Source organism: Bubalus kerabau, chromosome 3 (assembly GCF_029407905.1).
Source record: "Bubalus kerabau isolate K-KA32 ecotype Philippines breed swamp buffalo chromosome 3, PCC_UOA_SB_1v2, whole genome shotgun sequence".
NCBI classification, from domain to species: domain Eukaryota; kingdom Metazoa; phylum Chordata; class Mammalia; order Artiodactyla; family Bovidae; genus Bubalus; species Bubalus kerabau.
In genome coordinates this window covers 107209114-107234757 of record NC_073626.1, presented here as the reverse complement: position 1 = coordinate 107234757, position 25644 = coordinate 107209114, and the positions used below count along the sequence as shown (strand labels likewise).

Below are 25644 nucleotides of genomic sequence, written 5' to 3'. Positions count from 1 at the left end.
ATGATAATTATAGTACTTACTTCATACAGGTGCAACAAGAATTAATAGCCATAAAACACATAGAGAAATGTTTGGCCCATAAAAAGTGCTTCTTATGTAAAATCTTTTCATTTTTTAATTCCTGATTGCATTATGTGAGAGAGATAGTCTTTTTTCTTACATATGCTTATTGATGATTATTTCTATTGGTTCTGAGTGTCCCATAATTCAAGTAACTGTAGAAACGTATTGCTCTTAATTTCTCTATGTCATAAATCACTTGACAATAAACATCATTATCATGTTTTAAGATTTTCCACAGCAGTGATCACCTGGGTTGTGGAGTATGGGAAAATGGTAAAAGTATTTCACTGTCTGAAGCATTCATTAGAGCCGTGCTCATCTTGATTAGTTTTCCATGGAATTACCTCCAATAACAAAAGAAAGATACGCTGTCAACTGATGCTTTGCCAACTGAATTTATCCTGAAGGAGAGTTGTGCTTGGCCTGTACAATGTTTGCAAAAAATTTTTATTGAGTTGCCAAAACTCAAGAAAATCTCAAATTTTACTATTAAAAACTACTAATTTCTGGCTTCTTCTGAAAAATAATTTATTTACTGTAAACTAGTAGAACATAGTGGGTAAGAGGCAAAAATTGTGGATAGATTTCTTATAACATTTTTTTACTATTTTTTCATAATTTTATGCTTTAACCTTAAGTTCATACTGTTAAAAATTATATAAAAATATTATAAGCCTTGTATACTAAAAACTTAAAGTATTCTTTTGAAAATGGCTTGAGAAAATGGAACTTAATCTCTAGGAAAACCTGGAGTTCCAGCTCAGAACATATAAAAATAGTTGGAATCTTTGAAATGTGGCTTTAAATGACTTTCTTTAACAACAGTAAAGAAATTTTCCAGACAGGTAAGTTTTTATTTTAATGTTCAGAGTTATGCAGATTTAAATTATGTATGTATGATGCACTTGAACTAAATGAAAATATGAAGAGACAAATATAGAAGACATTCCCATTAATTGATTATTATGAATTACTGAGGTAAAAACAGCATTTAAGTAACATTCACATTGTACTGTATAAAAGGAAGCACATGTCATAATCTATTTGATCTAAATTAAATTGACTAAATACAAATATATAAATATATATATTACACTTATGTGTATAGTCTTAAAAGCCAGAAAAGTGAATTCTTAAAAGACATACAATTGATCTTTTAAATTTATTATTTTTTCCTTTTTTTAGCTTTCTTGAGATATAATTGACAAATAATATTGTGTAAATTTAAGGTGTATTGTGTGGTGATTTGATATACATGTACATTGTGAAATTATTGTCACACTAAGATTAGCTACTAAAAATATACATCACCTCACATAGTTACCTTTCTGTGTGTGTATATGTGTAGTTATAAATTTTAAGATCTACTCTCTTAGTAATTTATAGTCACCATGGTGTATATTCAATCCCCAGAACTTATTCATCTTATGACTGAAAATTTGTACCCTTTAGCAGATTTATTCCCATTACCTCAGTGCATGGTAACCACCCTGTTTCTATGAGTTAGACTTTCAGACTCTGCATATATCTGAGATCAAGAAGAATTTGTCTTACCCTAACTGACTTACATACACATATGCATATATTTATATATTATATATGGGCTTCCCTGGTGGCTCAGTGGTAATGAATCCGCCTGCCAAACATGAGTTTGATCTCTGGGTGGGGAAGGTCCCCTGGAGAAGGAAATGGCAACCCACTCCAGTATTCTTGCCTGGGAAATCACATGGACAGAGGAACCTGGTAGGCTATACAGTCCACAGGATCACAAAAGAGTCAGATATGACTTAGCCACTAAACAACAAAGCAACAATATTTTATATGTGTGTGTGTGTATATCTATAAACATTTTCTTTATGCATTTATCCATTGATAGGTTGACAGACACATCATTTCCATGTCTTGGCTATTGTAAATAATGCTGCAGTGAACATGAGTGTGAGAATATCTATTTGAAACTGGAAAAGAGAAAGAAGAAAGCCTTTATGCCATTAATATATAGCTATTAAATCAATAACTTATTTTTTCTGACATGCATCACCAGTGTTGTGTGCTTTTTCTTCTTACTGCATTTTTGTTTACAGAAAACTGGGAACAAACCAGAAAGTGTGGATTTGTGTGGGGCACATATTGAGTGGGCCAAGGAAAAATCAAGCAGAAAGAATGTCTTTCAGGTAAGAATGTTACATAGATTCAAATTGTTCCTATTCTTTCTAAATCTTAGCTCTCTTGGGTAATCAAAACAAGACTACCTTGTTAAGATGTTTTCATGAGCTTGAACTAGTTGTGCAGAGGTCATTGTGAAAAACTGGCTTCTCTTCCTGTCAAATTTTGGTTGGTTGTTGTTCTCCCCTGGTGACTGGTTGCTATCTAAACACAAAATGTTTATTGTGTGGTGATTAATTATATACCCAAAAGTCATTGACTTTTACAGTGTATTTGATAGCTGCTTGGGATTCAAACCTAGAATGCTTGGCTTACATAGATTTAGTGTAGGATTTTCAGAAATAAACAAACTAAGATTCACTAATTATGATAAACTATTTGCATTCACTGCCATTCTTGCCTTCCAGTCATAAATTATATTTACCAGTGCAACTTGGGGGATGGAGAGAGCTGAACAGTTATAGAAATCAGTGTTTTCATATTATATAATTAATTTTTTTGAAAAAAAAAAAAAACTGATAATTTCAATCATGCTGCTTTGAATGGAAAGAACCAGATGAAATCCTTCAAAGAAAGGAAATCGGAAAACAATATTTCATGTATGATTTTACTAAAATCCCTTTGGCAATTAATAACTTCAGATTACAGAAGTTGATCTTTTTTCTGTATTTATATGACATTTAATTTATTTTTAGATATCCAAAGTAACCCAGAATTTTATAGGTTTGTTTTAGAATTTACATCATTTAGTAGGAACTAGATCATTATCATTATTGTATTAAATGTATTCTGAGACCATTTTAGCCCTTAAAGAAAAATCAACTCTATTCTTAAATGCATCACTAAAATTAATGTATAGGGTCTTATAGAAGAATAGGTAGGTGACATTTCTTATCTGATCTCTCACTGGGAATAAGAACCTGATTTCCAGTTTGTTTTTGCATTTTTCAGATGCTTAATCAGGTCTAGCCAAATAATTTGGACTCATAGTAATTTAAAAAACGAAAAAGCAAAAAAAACACTTTCAACATATTATGGAATAACTTATTTTTTCTGATTATAGTTGAATTCTGTTTAGGCGTTCATTTTTATAGGGTAGAGTTTTTGCTTTTGTTTTTGTTTTAACCCAAAGAAGAGGAAGAAGGAAAAAAGGAAGGAAAGAAGAAAAAAAAAAGGAATAAAGTATAGAAAATTAAATATATTTGCCAAGAAGTCAAAGGACTAAAACCAAAAGTGATTAGAAGGTGAATTTACAGAATCAAGAAGTAAAATTAAATTGTGCTTTGAAGTGAGGAATTGTGGATCAGTGGTATATTCTGTCTCCCAATTTCTTGCTTTTTAATTCTGCTATAAGTAAGAAAATTTGGTGTTATAATCCTAGCCTCTATGACAACATAAATAATTAGTATGGCTAGTTCTGAACTGGATAAAGTGAATTAAGGGGTTTAGTTTTATTATGTGTTGTTAGTTTAGCATCCTAATTACCAATGTTGCAAAATAAAGATGTTAAAATTTGATATTGACATAATTCCTGGATAATAGAAACAAACCCTCCGAGTTGAATTAAGGACGACTTTTTCAGTTTCTTCTGTTAACCTTATAGTTACATTAGATCACAAATGAGGATGATACTCAAATATGAATGATGTATACAGGTTGTGAATATAGAAGAAAAATATTCAAGTATAATTTTACATAGCTATGAATGTAATATGTATAGATATATATTTAAACCACCTATATTGATAATATGTATCATCCTAACATTTTCTGAGTGTGACTAGCTACCTCTGTTATAATATTTTACTCATTTTTCATATTTCTGAATGTAGATACTTCCAAAAATATTAAAACTATTCTCATTGTATTAGTTTTCCAAAGGTGAAAATCTTACCAGCTAGTTTTGTTTGTAAGGTACCTGAGTAGCTCAGGGGACTTCAGTTTTCTTACATCTAGGTTACCAGTTTTTGTCTTGTACCCTTTAGTTTAGAAAAACAAGAAGTAATGATAAGGATGTTGTGAATAATAAAACTAAAGAAAGATTAAGATTTCATTTCCTGCTTCATTCTTTTTAGGGTGAATCATGTGGTTTTCTTGTCATGCTGAAATCTTTTCATCACCTAAACACATAAGCTTAGGTAAAATTTACTAATTCCTATCCATAGTGGCAACCCATGAAAGTAAGTCTTTTGAGAGGAACAATATAAATAGCTTTTATAGTTGTTAATGAAAAAACATCAGAAAGGATTTGCCAGAGAGCTAAATCTAGATGACTTGCATCAATATTTGATTAGGTACATTAGCTGGTATAACTCTCAAATGATCAGAATAAACATGATTATATCTCAAAAACATGGTACTAAGGTATTGTTGGGTGTGTGTGTGTGTGTACAAGGGTTTCATTACCTACAGAATAATGAACATTTCTTCCTGACTGAAAAAGACCATCACAGCTTTAGCTGATGTGCTACATCAGAAATAGCTTTAGAATTCCAAGTTTGAATTAGGCATGGTGTTCAATCTCAGTCTATGAATTATAGATTACAGATATCTAATGACTATTGAGATTTTCGGTTCAAGAAAAATCAAAGAAGAGCAAAATTAGAAATAATTTAAAATTTGAAATCTGTCGTGAAAAAGTTGATGGATTAGCAATTATATGCCACATAATTACAATGTCTCTAGAGAAGATGAACTTAAAATGAAGAGGAAAGCAAACAAAAAATCACATGCCTAAGATATGCTTGAAAGACTCAAAAGCAAACATTTGTGACACAAAGAATGGAAGGATTTCATCTGTTTCCTTCGTATATGTCATTTGGACATTTGAGTTGTTCATTTCCTTCTTTGTATTAAAAGTCAGATTCTTTTCATAGTCTTATTAAAAACTCTTGATATAGATTCATTCTTATTTGATTGGTACATGATAGCATAACTGTGACAGCATTAATTAATTAAATTTTTTATTCAGCTACTCTTAGTAAATCAGAATGATGCTCACTGGCTGAGTTCAAGAACATCTGCCTATTTTATAATAGAGCAGTTTTTGCTAATTGACTTTAATAATAAATAACATATTTTTTAATTATTAACAACTTCTGTTATAAAGCATACCTAGACAAATCATAATGTATTTAAAAAGTATAATTGTATATAGATGTATGCATATATGATGTATACATCAATGTGTAAATCCACATCTAATAGCTTGACATTAGGAAATAGAGTGATTCTTCCCATACACTTGTTCTTCCCACACACTAACACTGAAAGACGTATTGCACTTATTAAAAAAAAAAGGTCATACATATTCTAAACTAAAGTAGTAAATGTTCATTGCTGCTAACTTTTGTTCAATTCTTCGTTTAGCATAATTGTCAAGGACCGTCGCAAATCTGATGTAGCTTGAGAAAGCATTTAGCAACTGAATGATTTGAAATGAACTGTGGTACAAGTTTTCTTAGTTAAGTTAAGAGCAACACTAGGTCTTCATCAGGGAAAGAATGAATAAAAAGATTTATGTTCAAATCACATGTTTTAAACATTCCTGCTAAGTGCTAGTTTGCTCTTTGGTATTTAGCCTGAAATTTAAAGCACTGAGGATTAAAAGGATTACAACATAATCTTAAATAATCCTAAATGTCATTTACAGAGAGGGAGTTGTAATAACTAAATAAAACCATGTGAAAGGATGGCAGTGTTGTCAGGCGGCATCTGTAACATGAGCGGTGCTTCTTCACCTTCTTCTCTTTCCTCACGGGTACATCAAGCATTTACAAAGCTTTTTAACAGAACATTCAGTTGGGAAAATGGTTGCAAAACAATTTATAACAATAAGCAATTTTTAAACTTCTGATATCTTCTTGTTTCAAAGTAGAAGGAAAATTTTCACTCAGATTTCCTTCCTTCTTTTGAACATAAAACTCTCTGAGCTAAAGGTTTTTAAAAGTCTGGGGCAAAGGAGTTCACGATATGGCTCTCAAATAAATAGATAATTCGCCTCTAAAACATTCCCAACCTCTAAGGAGCTGCCCCTTTGTTAAATATGATGGTCCCAAGCACTGTAATTAATCCCATGCCTTTTAATTCAGTACTAGAATATTCTTTAATCCTGTCATGTAAATTAATTTTGCCTCCCCAAAGAATACACAAATGTAGAGACTATATCTTATACTGCTTTTTTAAACCATAAGACTGGATATACCTTTTAACCAATGCTATGGTTACTATTAAGGCTAAAATTGAATTTTTAATAAAAACACAAAATTCACTGTCATAATTTTTTTTAAGAAATTGTGTCCACTATTATAGGCTCTGCACTCCAAGATGATTTCTGAGTGTCAACTCCAGTCACTTTTTAAAATGAGGGTAAAGAATAGGAAATATACTGTTTTCTTGATCCTTTTCATTACACCAGTAGGTGATTACTCATTTGAAATAATTAAACCTTTTCTTGGAGCTAGAAGTGACTAGGTCTTAGTTTTTCTGAGTTGCCTTTCAAATAAAATTAAAAATAAATGCACCCATAAACATGCAACAGGCTCATCTACACATTACATGTTTTAAATAAGATATTTTTACTCTTAATGAATTATGACCAATTAAAACTTTATCAATTGCCTGCTTTTAAGACAGAAAAAATTAAATGACTCAAGATGAAAATCTGTTTCCCCCCCCTTCTCACCACCAGTTTATTACCTCAACAAAAATCATGATCAAATTTCTTGGATCTGAGATTCTTTTTTTAATGTATAAAAATATCTCAAGGGAGCAGGTTCTGTCCCTAGAAGTAAATCTCAGAATAGATTTATCATTAGTTGTATTTCTTTTGTGACTTTGGATGGAGTCTTCTGGCTATAATGTATATTCAACGTATTCATGTAATATTGTCCATGGATATGCTTTACATTTAAACATAATTTGATTGCTCTTCCTGATCTGAATATGTCTTAGCTTAAAATCTTTAAGTACTACTTAAGTTTATTAATGCAAAGATAATTTAATAACATCTTGGAAAATGTCATTTTAAGCCAAAAGGAAAACTACTGGTATTTTGCTTTTATCCATTTCCTTCTGTTAAAACTGATGGTTTAAAATAAATCTGAGCTTTTACCAATTTTCTCTTTCATTTTTCAATGCTTGTAGTTAGACTAAATGCAAAAGGATGATTCTTCACATTCATATATGCATTAGATTTCGAGTAAAGCTGGTTTCACTTTAGAGAATTACTCACAGTATCTTAAAAGGCATGGCATTAAAAATAAACCAGAGTAAGAGCAGCCTTAATGTCTCATACAGTTTTTTTTCCCTTTCTTGCTTGTCCCCAATCATTTTATCTACCTATTAGATATTCATCCATCATTCAGAAGGTGCAGGGGAGAGAACACAGGAGTCTAGGGACGTGTGTTCCAGTTTTGGCGATGTCAGTTGTAACTTTAAGTAGAACCCAGGGTAGGATCCCTCCTTCAGCTTACAGCTTGTCACACCAAAGAAATAAGAGAGAAACTTTAACTCACCTGCCTCCTGTCTGTGTTAAGGTTAAAATGAAGCAGTGCTGTATTTGAAAGCAACTTCAGAAGATTGATTTTTAAGATAAATAAGACTGGGTTGAATTCATCATCCAACCACATCATCTCACAGTGCCTTGAGAACAGTTCCAGATGTGGATTTGGGAAGAATATGGGTAGGAGAGGTAGGTCTCTCTGAAATACAATTCAGGGTCTCTGCTCCGCACGTATTCTCTGTACTGCCTTGTGAACTTAACCAGGAGAAGGTGAAATGTACCACTGAAAATCTCTTCATTCATTGTCTAAGAATATGTGTTCTCAAACTGAAATTATTTTTAGTATCCTAGTCTATAAACAAATAGTATAATTAATGTAATATTTAATCAATGCAAGTTATTTAATTAATGTCGTATCCCAGTTAACACTTTAAGAAAAGCATTTTGGCTGAAAAGGCTCTACCAAGTTACTAAGAGCATCTTGCAAAAGGGAACTTAGAAACAAGTGCAACAACTATGCCCCCAAATAAGAGACAATAGTAAATCTTTTTATTCTCCTGATGAGATACCAGGACATTTTTTTTCCCCTGATTGAAGGGGAAGAGCGAATTATTTTTATGATTTTGACTTCATTTTTGCCAGTGGGATTGCACAGAAGAATTTTGATGAATGCAATGAGATAATTTTTCATAATTGGGGACTTGATTTAAGAATATTAGCTTATAGGGGTGTATAAATTTCACTGCAAAGGAGAGAGTCTGCAGGCAGGAAATAAAGATTGCAAGACCTCAAGGTGAGACTCGGAGTTAACAACCTGACTGATGAAAAGAGAAATAGAAACAAGTCCATGGATAGCAAGTAAATCCCTCAAATGAAAAACACAACTATTTGTTCAGCCCATGCTACTTGGGAACCACTGTCTTTTTTTTTTTTTTTTCCTGATTCATCTTTTCAGAAATAATAAATATGTCTGGAAAAAAACAGATATAATCTAAAGTATAGAGTTAAAATACTAATAATGTGAGTGTGTCCTCAAAGAAAATAATAGGAAGCTTATGTTGACTGCTTATGCCATGAGGCTTGGTAGTCTAAGATACGGACTCATTTGCACAGCTTCTTTGTTATACTAACTATCAGAGGGTACAATGCTATCACACTTTCTTCATTTGTTTTTAAACTATCATCAGAGTAGAATGCCACTGGTTGAGAGTAAAGATTGACAATAGCCACACTAGTAAGTATCAGTCCCAAATTAACCAAGAGAACCAAGATTTTAAGGTTCCAAAATAAAATAAAATTAGTCAAAATTTTAAAAAAAGAAAAAGAAAACGTCAGTGTGGCTTCTTATACTTCTAATGTTTTAGCAAAAGCATGGGTGTGTATTACCTAAGGGGCTGGCTCCATCTGCTCAAAGATAAGAGTTGTCCATTTGGAATAAATTCTAGAGTTTAGTTTGACACCAAGCTAAATGCAACATGCTGTTCTTCATTTGTTGACATCATGATTTACATCCCCTCCTCTTATGAAACGTGCTCTGTTTCTTGATGTTTTGGTCCGACTGGAGTGTTGGTCACTGAGCCTTACATGAGCTAACAATGCAGGTCCCCATGATCACAGAACCAGAGTGTGGCTAGCTGAGTTAAATGGAATCAAACCTAGGACTTCATGACACCCACCTGAGCAAAAGCCACCAGTGCCAATGAGGGATTCATGGTATCAAATCAGAATCATCAAGCATTACTGTTTTTCCACTTGTAATTTTCACCTTGTTAAGTACAAAAGATTACATTGATCCTAGCAAGACAACATTCAAGCCAACTGATTCCCTTTTTATATCTGTTTCAAAGTTTTTATTTTGTATTTTAAAGGAGAGAAGCGATATTTGTTTCATGATGAATATGGGGTTTTTTTTGTTTTTTTGTTGTTTTTTTTTTTTTTTAAATAGCAAGCAGACTTCTTCCGGAAGAAGGAAGGATTTAATCCCTGAAGTTGTTACATAATAGATGGGGTCAGTGGATGGTATCATATTTTATAGTTTGTCCATAAGGATGACACAGGGTGAAATAAAATTGAGTGCTTTTGGATCGTGTAGGATCACTGGCAGATAAATAGTGGATGTCATTCAATTTTTAGAAACATAAGATAATGAGGCTGGATCTGAAGGCAAGAGAATATATATGCACAGCATTTATATACCATAAGCCACTGAGCAGGAGAAAAATCTGGGCAGTGGTGAGCAGAACTCTCAAACCTCAGAGCAGTATTTAAAGCAGTATAAGAAAATAACAAAGCAAGCATCCATAAACAAAGGTTTGAAATGTACACAAGGACAAAAATTAACCAAGGGTAAAATGAAAAGAAAATGCCAGTGTTCATACAGAACTGGAGAAGCCACTTGTAGAATCTATGCAGTTTCTATATATATGAGGTAAATATGCTACTAAAAATTTAGTAGAAAACAAATATTCAAAACTGACGCTATGAACACTCCGGGACAGTTAAAGAGTCTCGGTATTTAAAGAAGAGAGGAGGCTGCTCTTTTATCTTAACAAAACAGGATGTTGAGAGATGACCTAAGTGAAAGGATGAAATGAAATGCCTGATGCCTGGGAGGAATCAGGAAGGAAGCTGTTTAAACTGTTTTCAGATAACAGATCAGTACGCGGTGATTTGAACAAGGAAGGGGCATTCACTTTTAAGGAAGGTTTAGATGAATTTTTTTTTTTAGTAGAAAGCTTGGCCTTCATCCCACCAGTTTGCCTAACATTTTATTTCCAGCACTAGGAGAAATTCTAAGTCTGACTTCCTTGGTGAACATGTGCAAACCAAAAAAATTTACAGTGGGAAAATTAACAAATGGTGCAAACAGCTCAAAAAGGGAAAGAAACACTGATATTGAGGACTTTCTTCCCAAGTAATATAGGGGGATTTTTAAAAACTTGAATTTGAACACTGCTTCGTTTTTCTCACACCCATGATCATGTAGAATACAAGTTTCTGGTATTTGAGATCTGTGATAGATTTTAAATCAAATCATGCAAAGGGTGGTTTCGAGTACGCCCTTTTGATGTGTAAGATGTACTGATGAGGGTGGCAGGAAATTATGTGAAACCCTTCTCTTTTGACAGCTACACTGGAACATTTACAACCACAGATGTTATTTGTCCATCAGAAAGGAAAATATTTGTTTCAAGCCACAGGCATTTTCTACCACGACATCAAAATGAAATTCGACAGCAATTTAATGTTTAATGTGTAAGAAAATAAATATTTTGGGGGGCTGTAATTCTAGAAAGAAAATAGATCCCACAAAATATAACTAGTGACATGAAAAAAAATGGCTGGCCTCATTACGAACAAATCTTTTACTAAAGTAAGGATTGTTCTATTATTAACATAGAAAATCTTAGATGGACTGCACATAATGCTGCATTATTCATAAAAGCATTGCTGCCATCTGGTGGCGAGTTGGCGTTTCAACACCAACTTCGCTGATTTGATTTGGCTGGGTGCTCTGGCGAGGCGTTCAGTGGAGGGCTCGCTTTACGGAATAATTAAAATACAAACCTGAAATACCATGGACCAGATGCTATTCATCTGATGGCAATCCTTTCTTTGTCCTGTCATGGAATGGAGGGTTCAGGGGAGTCAATGACATACTTGTGTGATTTTTATCCTGAACATGAAAGTGTATTTTCCATGACTTATGTAAGGAAGTTACTCTTGGCTGTTATTGACTGATGAATTTTATCAACACTCATTTCTGTTAGAAAATAAATATGTAGTCAAATATTAGGAAGATTTATTGAATCTAAATATATACTGTATTGCTTAAATAAGAATGTATGTGAGATACTGTAATCCCTCTTTTGGATCCAAACATGAATTTTTTTTTAAGTTACCACTCACTGAGTTTGATTTTGGAAATAACATAATTTACAGCGTCAAAAGAGAGAAATGTGTAGGGTTCACAAAATTTCACATTTCTTCCCAGTCATTTGATTGTTATATTGAATAAATCTGATTAATTGTTAATGACTCAGAGACTTATGAAGTCATCTTTCTTCATGAATTTACAAATTAAATGACAAATACTCAGCTCATGCTACACTTTTTAAATAAAAAATAATATAGTTAAAATGTAATTTAAGAAATTTTGATGGTTCTTGAGCAACAGTGCATTAACACATTCTTAATCAGAAGCAATGAGATTATCTTTGCAACTTCAGGGTATGTTCTAAGTTTCTAATAACTGTAGAATGCCTCATTCTATGCAATGAGACTCCTGATCAATAAAGTGGATATTTATATAGATCACAAGTCTTTGAAGAGTATAGGAAATAATGAGTTAAAATTACCCCAGGAGGAAAGTTGAAATTCAATCCTGAGTTCTCAGGGATTATATTTAATAGTTAATACTCAATTTTTACCAGATATGTGCCTATTATCTTTAAACCACCTTATAATTTAGTAAAGGTAACAAAATGCCATTGCACTAACTTGGGAGAATCATAATATCAAATGCATATTATCCTCTCCAAAAAAATAAAAACGTGTAAATGCCTATTTTTAAAGTAAGACTGTGGAATTTATTTTTAAATTCTTGGTTAAGATTTTCACTCTGTGACTGCATACTTGATATTACCCTTGATAATACCTACTTTTGCCACTTAAAATGTTTTCTTCCTCAAAATATTTAATTTGACTCATGGAAGAACATTGCTTATTTTCCCTGAGAAGACTGATTACTAAATTCCCTACCCCTCCTCTGTCTCTATCTAGGAATAGGTTGTGAAAAACAACAATAAAGCTTTACAAAGAAAGTAAAAATGATAATGATTATGCCCCAGTCTCTTCCATCCATAAGTATAAAATTTCAAGTAAATTATTTTCCTAATTATCTTGGATACAACCTATATTGGTTTCTAATGGTTCCATAATAGAGAAATAGTAGTTACGGTCAGGATGCTCCAGGTTGTAGTCATAAGTTGCTAATGTTTGTTTCAATAACATTTGCCTTTGACAGCTTTTATAGCTACTTAACACTAAATTCCCGTCCAACCAGGAGAATCATTCAATACTGTAATGAATGATGTCACCTTAAGTCCTTTAGTATATAATTGCTAGATGTTACATTTTATAGCAGGGCATTTGATGGTGTATTTGTTTATGCTAAATTTTATGACAGTGACAGCTGTATCTCAGTGGAGGATGGTCCATTCCTTTCACAGGGAGCTGGGTTGGAATTCTCTTTAAGCAAATAGTGTGGCCATGTATGCCCTCTGGTTAAGGCTGGGCTCCCCATCAAAGCAAAATTAGAGATTAGGAATTGAGTTGCAACTAGTTTATTTAGGAGATAATCCCGGAAAGCCGGAGTTCAAAACTAGCACCAGTGAAACAGAGTAGGATGAAAAGGCACGACAAGGGGCATTACTGAGTTGGGCAAAGTGGCTAGAATATCTGTCAGAATTTTCACCCCAGGATTAACAGGATGGTGCATTTGTTCATCAGCTTTTCATCCCTTTGGATTAGGACGGAATAGTATCCTTAAATCTTTTTGACTTTCAGACTGAATGTGTATATCTGTGTACCAAGAAGTCTCTTTCTAGTGTCCTACTTCATACACTAGAGAATATCTGTGGCAGAAAGGGAAAGACACATGGTATACGCTTGAGGTAAGAAGCAATCAGGACAAAGGGACTTGAAGCCCTCGCAGAACTGTTTACACCAGGTAAACAGTGTCACAGGTAAAGCCCCGAGGATGTGAGGCAGGATGCAAGAAGTATGTGATGCAATCCCCTCTGAAAATGCTCGAAGTGACTTGGACCTCAAGTTAACAAATATGGTGGCCGTCCTCTGTTTGTAAACAAGAGCTAATAAAAAAGTTGTAGAAAAAGTTACACTCCTCTACCACTACTGTGTCTGAGGCCATATTTGATGTTCATCATCTACCTCTTCTGCCACTCATTCTAGATGTTCCTCACCTTGAGACCTGACACATTTGAGCTCTTAATTTTTTGACATTTCCAAGCTTTGTTTGCTGCAGTAGACAGTTCACTGCTCTCACCGGGCACAGAAGCACCAATATACATCTCAATGAATTTCCTGAGGTCCTGAATCATTTCTCTGACTCCCATTGTACAGAAGCAACTTCACCTTCTTATCATAATAGGGCCAATTATCCTGATGAGTATAGCAGCTATTTTGTGTGCCTGCTGGTCCCCCGCTTGAGTAGCCCTACTTAAACAGCAGTGATTATAGCTTTAAATTCAATGATTCCATTACTATTCCTTGCCAAAAACAAACTCATCCCCCATCCCAAGAACAAGAATTTTTCATCTAGCCAAGCCAAGTTGCAAAAGTCAAAAGCATCAGTGCTGCAAATGGGTTTCTACAGGAGCTGCTCCTGCTTCTATCTCTTCATCCTTAGACTCATACATTCTATTATGGACACTGTAACATGTATCAGATATTGATTCAATGTATATGTACTGCATCTTAGAATACAACACCCTAACCAAGCAGGGTCTTATCCCCACCTACCACCTTAACTAAGATTTTATGAAGTCATTCGTTATTTTATTAGGTTGATTGCTTCCAAATAGTATGTTGTTTAGTAAGAACAGTGGATCTTAACAATCCACTTGCAGAGGAAGGACTCTGATATAGTCATTTTCTATCAGGTGCCCGGGTAGTCTCTTTGAAGGGTTCACTTGGGCTTTTGCTGCTAGAAGCCTGAGCCGATCAGCAATGATAGGTGTTATGTCAGCTTTGGTGAGAGGGAGCCATAGGTTGGGGTCTGTGCATAGTCTCAATCTTTGCTACCATGGCCACTCCATTCATGAGTGTATTATACAAGCTCTAAGTGGCTAAAGACAGAGGCCGTGTGAAAGTGTTAGCTGCTCAGTCACGTCTGACTCTGAGACCCCATGGACCGTAGCCCTTCAGGATCTTCTGTCCCTGAGATTATCCAGGCAAGAACACTGGAGTGGGTTGCTATTCCCTTCGTCAGGGGATCTTCCTAACCCAGAGAACAAAACCAGGTTCCCCACATTGCAGGCAGATTCTTTACCCTCTGAACCACCAGGGAAATCCAAAGATAGAGTTAGAGGACTTCAACTGATTAAGTCATCTGGTACACTTACTCCGTGGTAGACGTTAAGACATTAAGTTGAAACCAATGATCTTCACGGCCTGTGCCCACTCCCGTAAGTCCACTGACTTCTTTATCTTCAATCTTCCAGACTATTTCCTTCCAGGCCTCTGGCTGGCAAACAAAACCATTCTTTACTTTCTATAAATCAGTCTATGTGCTTACCTCAGGCTACCCTGCTCTCTACAGAGTTAACCAAACAAGTTCACTTCTTATATTTCTCCCCATGGAAAGATTTCTCCTCACCACTGGCCTACAAGGGTCACCCAAGGGTAGGGCTGTGGTGCAGCTGCAGTCCATATTTTTGATATCCAACAATGTACTGAAGTGACCTATTCAGGAATCAGGCTTGAGTGTTTTCATCCTTCATCAGCTGGCATTTAAGAACTTCCGTGAGGCCATAGGTGCAAGCTCAGGGAGAGGCACTAGCCCAACAGTGACAGATAGCATGGGGTTTTGAGCCATGTGTTCTTTGTATTTTTAATGTAATTTACTTAGGCCCTATGGGCCTGATTGGACCAAATTCTAAATATAGCATTGCCATTCATGGCTTGTTGCCCAAGATTATTAGTCAATGGATTTTACAATACCCAGCTTATCTTGGGAAGCTAAAGTCAAATCGCCACTTTATGTCCTGTGATCAGGTGCTTAGGAATTACTTTTAGTTGGTGAGAATATCTTTACTGAAGGTGACAAAGTCTTCTTCCACAACCCTTGGGTCGTTGTTATGAGGCTTTTATTATAATCTGCCACAAACACCATGAAGCATTATACTGTAATTTTTTATTGAATTTTCTGAGTCATATGATTCTAGAGTCAAAGAACTTGCACCATAGCCTGAGCTTGCTGCAGTCATTGCTAAATTATGGATAGCCAAGTGGGTGTGTGCCTGACATCCCAAAATACTCTTGCTGCCCAGTGTACTGACTCACCTGAGGACTTGTGGTCATATCACTGTTCAAGAATATCTAAGAGCAGCCTAGATTCCTTGTTGTAAACAAATCAATGATTATCATTTCAAGCCACTAAACTTTGGGTTAGTTTGTTACAGAGTAGTAGCTAATTGATACAAATAAAATTCAATGACATGATTTCTGTGAGAAAAAAATAATATATTTGAAAGTAAAATCCAACCAGTATAAAAGGCCTTTGGATAGGTTGTAGAGCCCCAGTTCATGGTGTCAGCTTCTAATATTAACAAGTACTAGCTCCTTACACTGGAGAAGGCAATGGCACCCCACTCCAGTACTCTTGCCTGGAAAATCCCATGGACAGAGGAGCCTCGTAGGCTGCAGTCCATGGGGTCGCTAAGAGTCGGACACGACTGAGCGACTTCACTTTCACTTTTCACTTTCATGCATTGGAGAAGGAAATGGCAACCCACTCCAGTGTTCTTGCCTGGAGAACCCCAGGGACGTTGGAGCCTAGTGGGCTGCCGTCTATGGGGTCGCACAGAGTTGAACACAACTGAAGTGCCTTAGCAGCAGAAGCAGCAGTTTCTTACACTCCAGTGCTCTTGCCTGGAGATTCCCAGGGACGGGGGAGCCTGGTGGGCTGCCATCTATGGGGTCACACAGAGTCGGGCACCACTGAAGTGACTTAGAAGCAGCAGCAGCAGTTCCTTACAGGGTTGTAGAGAAAATGCAGGTAGTGGCATTTCATCTGGTCGTGCGTCTTTTCTATTACTCACTTTGTTTATTGAAATAGCTGCCTAACAAAGTTAACTTCCAGGAAAGATGCCAGGTTACACAGAACCATACCAGAGCCTTAGAATCACTTTGGGCTTTCACCCAATGTTTTTGCAACATTAGGTGGAGACAACACAGTTTGGCTTGAAAAATTACAAGGGAAAAAAATCATAGCATATGCTCATGGGACAGTATGTTCAGAGTCTTCAAGAGAGTATCTTTCTTGGCCTCTTAAAAATCAGAGAATATTATATATCTATGCCATTTTTTAAAAAAATAGTCTGGACCAACAAGACCCAGGGTTGTAACAGGTCATTGATAGGCCAGCAACTATAGAGGTTCTAACCCAGAATTTGCGCTGTAAGACATAGAGCAGATAGAACTACAGTTGGACAATCTAAATATAGCTGAAAAGTTTTGGCACGTCAAGAATTTCTGAGAGAAAGAAAAGAAATTTGATTTCTGTGCCTCTGATGGAAAAGCTTGCAGATGACCTAGGAAAATTATATTTGTCATATTTATATTGCAAATGGTATTTTTAAATTTGTTCCTAAAAGTTGAAAATGACCTTCCATGTTAAAAGACCATTAGTTAGAATAAAGCATGAAGTCCATATGGCTTTGCATTTTGGAATTAAATATTCTAGCTACTCCTTTAATTTTGAAAAATGTACAGATAAAAAATGTTATTTTTTTTCCTGAGAATTTTTACAAGATATTCTGGCTCAGAAATTATTTATTTGTGTAAGGTAAACATGTGATTCCCAGACCTGCCTTTATCAATATTAAGTTTTTGGTTTTGCTTTTTCTTCCTAAAATATGCAAATAAGAAGATTTAATTCATTTATGTCTTTTTCCCCTACCTAATTAAACGCAAAGATAAGCATGGTGTATTCAATGTTAAAGCTACATGATACTAAGAGTTATCTGTCTTGGATTAAAAATTTATTTGAATTCCTTAATTCAATTAAATTTTAGATTCTCAATAGTTTATTATTTCTAAATCTGTGTTAAGTTAACTTCAGGGACAAACACTGATGAAAAACAGGGAATAAAGTTATTCAGTTACATCAAAGTCTAGGTTTTAAACACTTTTTTGGTAGTTATTTTAGAAATTGTGTGTTCAATTACTAACTTTTCATCATACTGAGCGGAACCCCAGAATCTTGGAAAAAGTCAGTTTACAAAAATGTCTAATTTATGGTTAAGAAATTGAATAATGGTCAACTATTTCCCATTTATTCCTATCATAGCCTTTGTTTCACAGTTTGTTTTAAACAATTTTACCACCCAATAAAAAATCCCATTTTGATAATAGGTATTACTTTATCTTCTAAAGTCAAGCAAAACTATTTTTTCCAGTGTAACACAAATCAAGTCAAGGTGAAAATTTCAGTAATTGGAGAAAGTAACTGAGCTATTTCTCAAACGCAAGCTCTAAGAAAGTGAACTAATATTTAGGTTATGTCGAGTGCTGACTTGCTATTGGTGAGTAAGTAGCAATTCTACTAATTTTGCTGAAACTCCAGACAGGGTGAACTAATTGAGGTTCAGTAATTGACACTGTAAGTAGCTAAATTGCTTATGCCATGATTTGAGAATGATATTCATATTTATTGTTTTCACTTAGCATATGAATTTGCTAAATTTACTTATTAAGGGTAAGTGTTTCTGAATTTTCTACTTTTGATGTTTCTAGGAACAGAGAAATGTCACAGGGATCACTTCTTAAGTTAGCATTTGTGTAGCATTTCCGTTGTACCAACAAAATCCTTATACTTAACTTTTCCCCCATAAACTTTGCTTAATATTTGTTCATGTTTCCAAATAAATAGAATATATATCATAATTAATGAAGAAAATATTAACAGAATAACACAAAGGACAAAATGTCATCAGGGATTTGATTTACCATACTTCCATTTATGGCCCCTCTCTCAACCAAGATTGGCTTTTGGAACACATGGCTCAGCTCTATCCTGTCTTAATTCTGGGTACCAGGTTGAAGAAATAGCCTCTATCTGGAACAGATATGACAGGCATGGCATGCTGGCATTTAAGCTCCTTCTCAGAAGTAGCATATGTCAGGTTTGTCTTCATTTCATGGGACTAAAGAAGTCATAGCCAGGAGAACACACATGTATAATCCTCCCACGTGCAGGAGCACTGCAGGAGATGCGCTAGTATACGTGGTCGCTAAAAACAGAGCCTACCACAATCCCTTCACAACTAAATATTCAAATCACTTGGCCTAACCTGCTCAATCTAAAGGGTTGTGTTGCTGTTTAAATGGAGTTAAATTTCATCAAGCCATTCTAGAGATAAAAAGCATTTAACGTAATTGATTGCATACTTGTAATTGATGGTGACATAGAGACTTATTTAAAAGAGTCATTGTCTCTTTGATAGAGGCTGCTGAATATGAAACTAGAGCTCAAGTTTTTCGACAACATATGACAACCTGTGTATCAATTCGTATCCATTTTAAAATTAGTTCAAAACTGTTGAGAATATAGAAAATGTGTATCAATAATCATTTAATTTCAAGTCAGATGTGTGAATTATAGAAGCTGAAGGTCACAGAATTCAGAGTGTAGTAAGTAGTTCATGAGGGTGACAAAAATGAGGTAAGAATTGGAAAGTGCATTTAGTAATTGAACGATGTTAATGGATTTATTTTTTTTTTCAATGGTAAATGAATATATGTCTAACATCATCAAATAAGTTTGTCTTCTCATCATAGATATTTATAGACCATCTTTAAATATACTGAGTGCATACATAATGTGCTTGATTTTATTGGTCTCTCAGGAAGTGCTTTACTAAAAAACTATACTGTAGAGCATTTTTGCTGTTGAAATAACAATTATACTCTGGAATACAAATATTTGACATGAGAAAATATGATTCTTTTCTATCAAATTTTATGAATTATATCCTTTTGAAGTGTATTCTAGGGAGATAATATTAGATGGGATGGAAGACAAAATGAGGGTCCTTAATGTAAATTGTTCAATAGCAAAGCAACACATTTTGCTTGAGAAAAAAACCATCTGTATTTTCAGAATGAGGCATAAGCCTCATTTTTAATACTCTAGATTTGTTACAAGAAGTAAAAACTACTTTAATTTTAGCAAAAGTACCAACTAATGTCAGTGAAAAATGAATGCAATTCAGCTTTATGTATGTAGCTATCATGGCAAAGTAATTTTACAGAGTATAGCTATTAGTTTTTTTTTTTTTTTTCTTGGAAGGCATTGGTTTTAAGTCCTGCATTTCAAATGTAGAGCATATTGGTATAAAACGAAAAAAAGGCCCTCAAACAAAAGTCCCAGTAAACCAAATTGCAATTAGCTGCCACTCCTGGGAAATATTCTAGTATATGTGCTGGCACTTGAAAAATTTACACCTTCTGAGAAAAGGCAGGAAAATTCTGTCAAACAATTAAGCTGATTGGAATTCCCAAGAATGTGAAAAAACAAAATGACTCTTATGTTAAAAAAGAATGGCAAAACGTTGTGTATACTGCCATGAACTGGAATAGAAAAAAATAAAAGATATTTGTACCTTGTATACATCAGTATTTTTTTTTCTCTAACACAATTGTAATGCAAGTGAGTTAAAATTTTTTAGTACTGATTTATCTTTTTAAAAACTACACATTCTAGACTTGAAAATGTAATTAAATAACCTCTAAAGCAGCAATAGAATGGCACATTCTATTAATATTTATGGATAAATGAGGTGATTGTTAATTCTTTGGGTAAATACACATTTGGCAAACAGTAAAGACAAAATATGGGTATGTTACCATCAAATAATGTAGAAGATACCGAAAAGAGAACAAATAATTCAGACTAAGGGTAAAATAGAAGTTGGCTCTTAAAAGATTAAACTAGAATCAACTCTGATAATATGAATTGAAAGAAAATCATCCAGCAAAATGGAATGTATGAAAGAATACCTTTCCTAAGTAAATATGCTTCAAAGAGTTGTAAAACAAATAGAATATGTTAGGTGCTCAAGGAAATAAAATAAGGGTGTATGTTTGGTAGACCTTTAAGAAAGAGAAAACACTATGGCTTACCTGTTTCCTAATCCAAATATTCCTATGACTTTTAAAAAGTCAAACTATTTTAAAATATTTATCATTTTTACTAGTTTTTTGTTCACTGAAAAATTGAGGAAAATTACTCAAAACAGAATTATTCTCGTTGACTGATACAGTCACCATGTGTTCAGAGTGTGTGCTAGCAATCCTATAGGACTGCCTGTTATTTTGATGTGTGTACAAATCCCATTATGTTCAAGGATCAATACTTACAATAAAAAAACAAAACACTTTTTATTTTGTATTAGGGTATAGCTGATTAACAAACAATGATGTGACAGTTTCCAGTGAATAGCAAAGGGACTCAGCTGTGTAATACATGCATGTATCCATTCTCCCTCTGAACTCCCCTCCCATCCAGGCTGCCATATAACCTTGACCAGAGTTCCATGTTAAAAAAAAAAAAACAAAAAAACACTGTCCACAATTAGGTGTGAATGTAATGTTAATAATTTACAAGCACATCTCTAGTAAAATATTAATTGATCTTCTTACATATTCTTCACCAACTATAAAACTTTATTTGACTTTCATTTTGCTCAAGATGTTTTCCCCTTAAATTGCCTAAGATGTTTTCACCTACTCAGAAGTTTTCACCTTAAACAGACATTTCTGGTTTGCTTTGGATGTGATTTCTGTACATTTATGCTTTAAAATAAAATCCTTTCCCATACTGAGATCAGCAGCTTCTCATTTGTATTGCCCATTTCTCAAAGGATTTCAATATTTTTTTTTTTTTTAACATTTAGCTATCTGAGCCATTGGTGATATTTAATTTGTTCATAATTTACTTTGGTGTATAGTAATGTGACCCAAGTAGTCAGGCATTCAGTACCATTTTGTGAATAATGTATCATTCTCTATGGTCTTATGCCGCTCATATTTTTATTATATATTATCTTCTCTTTTTAATAAGTATATTTCAGATATCAATTTCTTTGACATTGCACCCAATATTACTGTCTTCACTATAGTAACCATATAATTTATTCTAATTACTGGAAGATCAAATCTTCTGGTCAGCTTTTCTTTTTTCAAAACTGTCTTGATATTGCTGTATTATCTACAGGCTGTTAGTATAATATGAAAACAATCTGATCTTTCTTCTTTGTACATAACCTGGGTTACATGCCTATTTATATCTTTATTCTAGAAATTTAAGAAAAAAAATCTTATTTTTTCTGTTAACCTACTAGTCACATTTAATATTTTAATGCATATTCAAAAAATTTGAATTTGCAGAGATTGTTTTTTCAAAATTGACTAAAGTATGTCACTGATGATCACGTTGTTTTTTCACCTTCTGTACATCTACCTTTCTGTAAAATGGCACCTCTCTATTTTTCATATGTATTATGTTTATCTCAAAATTTCTCCCTCTTGGTCTCTTTCCTCTGTTTTAGAAATGGCAGAATTTTTCTTCTCCACTGTTAATTTTTTCTTTTAATTTTTGTAGTATAAATTCAGCCATTTTCTGCCTCTAATAAATATTTTAATTCTGATATAATTCACAGAGTTCCCCTGCCTTGTTTTCTTACATTTTCCACATATATACACATCTCACTCTATGTATGCCTGAATCAAATCTTCTTTTTCCGGCCATATAAATTCTAAGTTTTCTTTTATTGCAACACAGGTATGTTCCTACAGGTTCTGGCTTCTATAATAAAGCTCCCCTCACTCCACAGATATTTTTTCTCTGTATCTTTTCAGCATTTCACTCTTCTAATTTGTAGACTCTTTTACAGAAGCCAAGTGTTCATATATTTTTCTTACAGTATTTTACACCTTCAATTCTACTTGAGTGCTGACAAACTCTCAACTTAAAGTTGAGGAAACTTACATTTGTCAAATATTCTTTTCTATCATATATACTGCTAATAAGGAGATGGATATATTCATGAGAATTTAAAAACAGTCTTTAGTTCTTCTTTTTACTTGAATGTGGGCATGCATCTGTAATTCTCTGGAAGAACAAACCACTTCTTGGGTTCCTTTAATCAGAAACTATTGTTGATTTTGCTCACAAAGTACAATTTATCCTCTTCCTGTGCTGGACCCATTGCCTCCTTAGATACTGATGGAGTCACAGAGAAGCAGTGGGGTGGAACAGGATGTGAAGGGTCCCAGGAGCCTCAGCAAATAGCTCTGTTCCAGCAGACACAAGGCTGTGGTCACAACACTGCATGGGCAGTGCGGGCCAAATCATGTTAGGAAAAAAGAGGTAGCAGCAATGTTCTTAACAGCCCTCCTCTTTTTCGTTCTGTATTATTCAGCTCAAAAGGCACAGCAATGCCTTCACTGCCAATCTCAATTCAGATGATCTGTAAAGTATTTAAGCAATATTATTAACAATCTGTGAGATCACTACTTTATATTCTCAATTCCCAATACTACTAGAACTTGATCTCATTGGTATTTTCATGAATGTTTCAGTAGAAAAGTATTAATCATATATGTATTTAACCACTTGGTCAGTCCAGATTCTTCCTTTCAATAGATTCTGAACTTTTAAAATTTAAATTAATCATGTTAAATGGAACTTTTTCTTTGTTTTTTGCATTGTAGTTTTGGCATCTTGTTTTTGGGAATGTGTTGTTGATGTTTATTTCCTGTGTTCAAGTACTTTCTCTGCATTTTTAGCTGTGTATCATTTCATTGTTTTTGTGTGTCTTTTTAACTGGATATTTTAAAGAGTCAGTTAAAGAAACAACTTACACTGATTTGTCTACATAATCACTTTATTCTATTCGTCAACCTGTGTTTTTCCCTTAAATTTCCACTTAAAATATTGCTACACCGATATCTTTGTCATTAAGTTACTGATATCCGGAAATGAAGGTAACTAGGTTTGGATACCTTTTTCAGTAAAACAAATGGTAAAGTAGGTTAAAGTAAGACAACATATCCTAACAGAATCTGATACATATTTTTGAATAATTTGCTGGTGATATGTGGTTGTAATTATTAATAACTGCTTTATTTTGCAATATAAGATGTTTATATTAATGTCTAGTTCTTAATAATATCATATTTAAAAGCCACTTATTAATTAGATGAAAGATATTACTAGTAAAAAGTCATGACCCATATTCTTAAGTAGCATGTTGTATGACATTTTACAAAAGATTAATTATTTAAAACGTAGGCTAGTATTTATCTGCGTAATTTTTTTAAGATTTCATAAATCTCCTCTAATCTTACTTTTTAACTCATAATCATTTCTAAGTATTTCACTTCCATATTTCATTCTTATAAAATGGAATCATTTGTAATTTCCTCTTATTTATTCCTAACAAATTATTTTCTGGTAATTTCAAGGAGCCTAGAACAAAGTCTGGCTCATAGTAGGAGTTCAAATGTTTTTAATGAATAAATATACTTTGTACTTTTTTCTATAATTTCAGCAACTCTTGCAGTACATGTTACTGAGAAACAAACTGTAACACAAGTAAGTTTTCTGGAAAAATAAAGTTCTGTCTCTTTTTTTTTCATTGTCACTAGCCATTTTATTATGGTCACTATTCAACCTTTAATTTCAGATTTTAGGTAAAATGTTCTGTGCATCTTCTATACCTGTGTCAGTTGAATGAACACTCTGTGTCATTAAGTACTCTGTTGTTTGAAAATAAATAAATTAATTCTGTAACACACAACTTTGCAGCCTAGATGAAAATTTGCCAATGTATCTCTCTAAACCTTTTTATCTGTAACTAAATTATCTAAGTCCTGTCTGGCTTCAAAGTCCTCAATTTTAGGCATATAAAGCTGTTTTTAATAACTAGTTTGTTTTCATAGAGAAGGAAAAAAGTCTAAAGTACAACATTAATTTTCATTGTTGCATTAGAACTAGCTTTTCTCTGGTCTTCTCATCTGTACTTCATTAAGTCACATTATGCAGTATAATGTTGCAAGTTTGAAAATGCAGAAACAGTTCAAGAAATTGATTCTATTTGTTCTTTCTGTTCAATAGACCTTTGATCTGAAATGTTCAGTGGTGCCTGGCTGTTCCATGCAAGCCTCTTTGAAACCATTGTTTGCATTGTAATAGCCTTGTTATCAGGTTGTATGAATTAATTCTATCACATTAGCAGGAGGAAGTTATACTCACAGCACAGTCTAATAACCGTTTCATGTTACTGGCCGATTGATTGGGTAACAAGACGGCATACCACGTTTATAATTCAGTTGTGTTGCAAGGTGGTCCTAATTTCAGAATTTCAAAATGACAATAATAATTTCTGATTTCCCCAGGACACCTTGCCTAACTGGTTTTGGGAACCTAACCATGCATAACTGAAAAATGTCACAATGAAGCAGGCCACCAGTCCTGGTAAATTTCCCGAATCAAGAGAAAACACACACCAAAACACCCTACAGCACAATGAAACCACCACCCACAGACAAAAACAGAAACCACCCACATAATGAAAGGCTGAAGGTCTAGAGGCAGGTGGGTCAATGAGGAGAAATATCATAGTTCTTCAGATAGTGAAAGTGAAAGTCGCTTAGTCGTGTCTAACTCTTTGCGACCCCATGGACTGTAGCCTGCCAGTTTCCTCTGTCCATGGAATTCTCCAGGCAAGAATACTGGAGTGGGTTGCCATTCCCTTCTCCAGGGGATCTTCCCAACCCTGAGATCAAACCCAGGTCTCCTGCATTGCAGGCACGTTCTTTACCATTTGAGCCACCAGGTACTGCCCAACCTTGTACTGACTTCAACTGCTAGAGTAAGGGGAAGAGATCCCAGGAACTCTGCCTGTCCACCGCTGACTTCACCATCACTGAACTGTGGATGATATAATCAACAAGGGAATGGAATAATATATAATGTTGATGTTTCCATCACAAAGTGCTGACCTTGGCGATGGTGAAATGCAGTTATACAATTAATTTGAAAACAGTAATTTAGAAACTGTTTAAATCGACATATTAACAAAATAATTATTGGATGAGTAGAT

General features: G+C 34.1%; 1 protein-coding gene across 1 annotated transcript in view; it reads left to right on the top strand.

Moving 5' to 3' along the window:
• The window catches only part of ARHGAP15 (Rho GTPase activating protein 15), a 700001-nt gene that overhangs the window by 145447 nt on the left and 528910 nt on the right, over window positions 1–25644 (top strand). The window contains exon 6 of the mRNA XM_055572678.1: window positions 2148–2237. Coding sequence (XP_055428653.1) covers window positions 2148–2237 — 90 coding nt within the window. The remainder of the gene's footprint in view (window positions 1–2147; window positions 2238–25644) is intronic.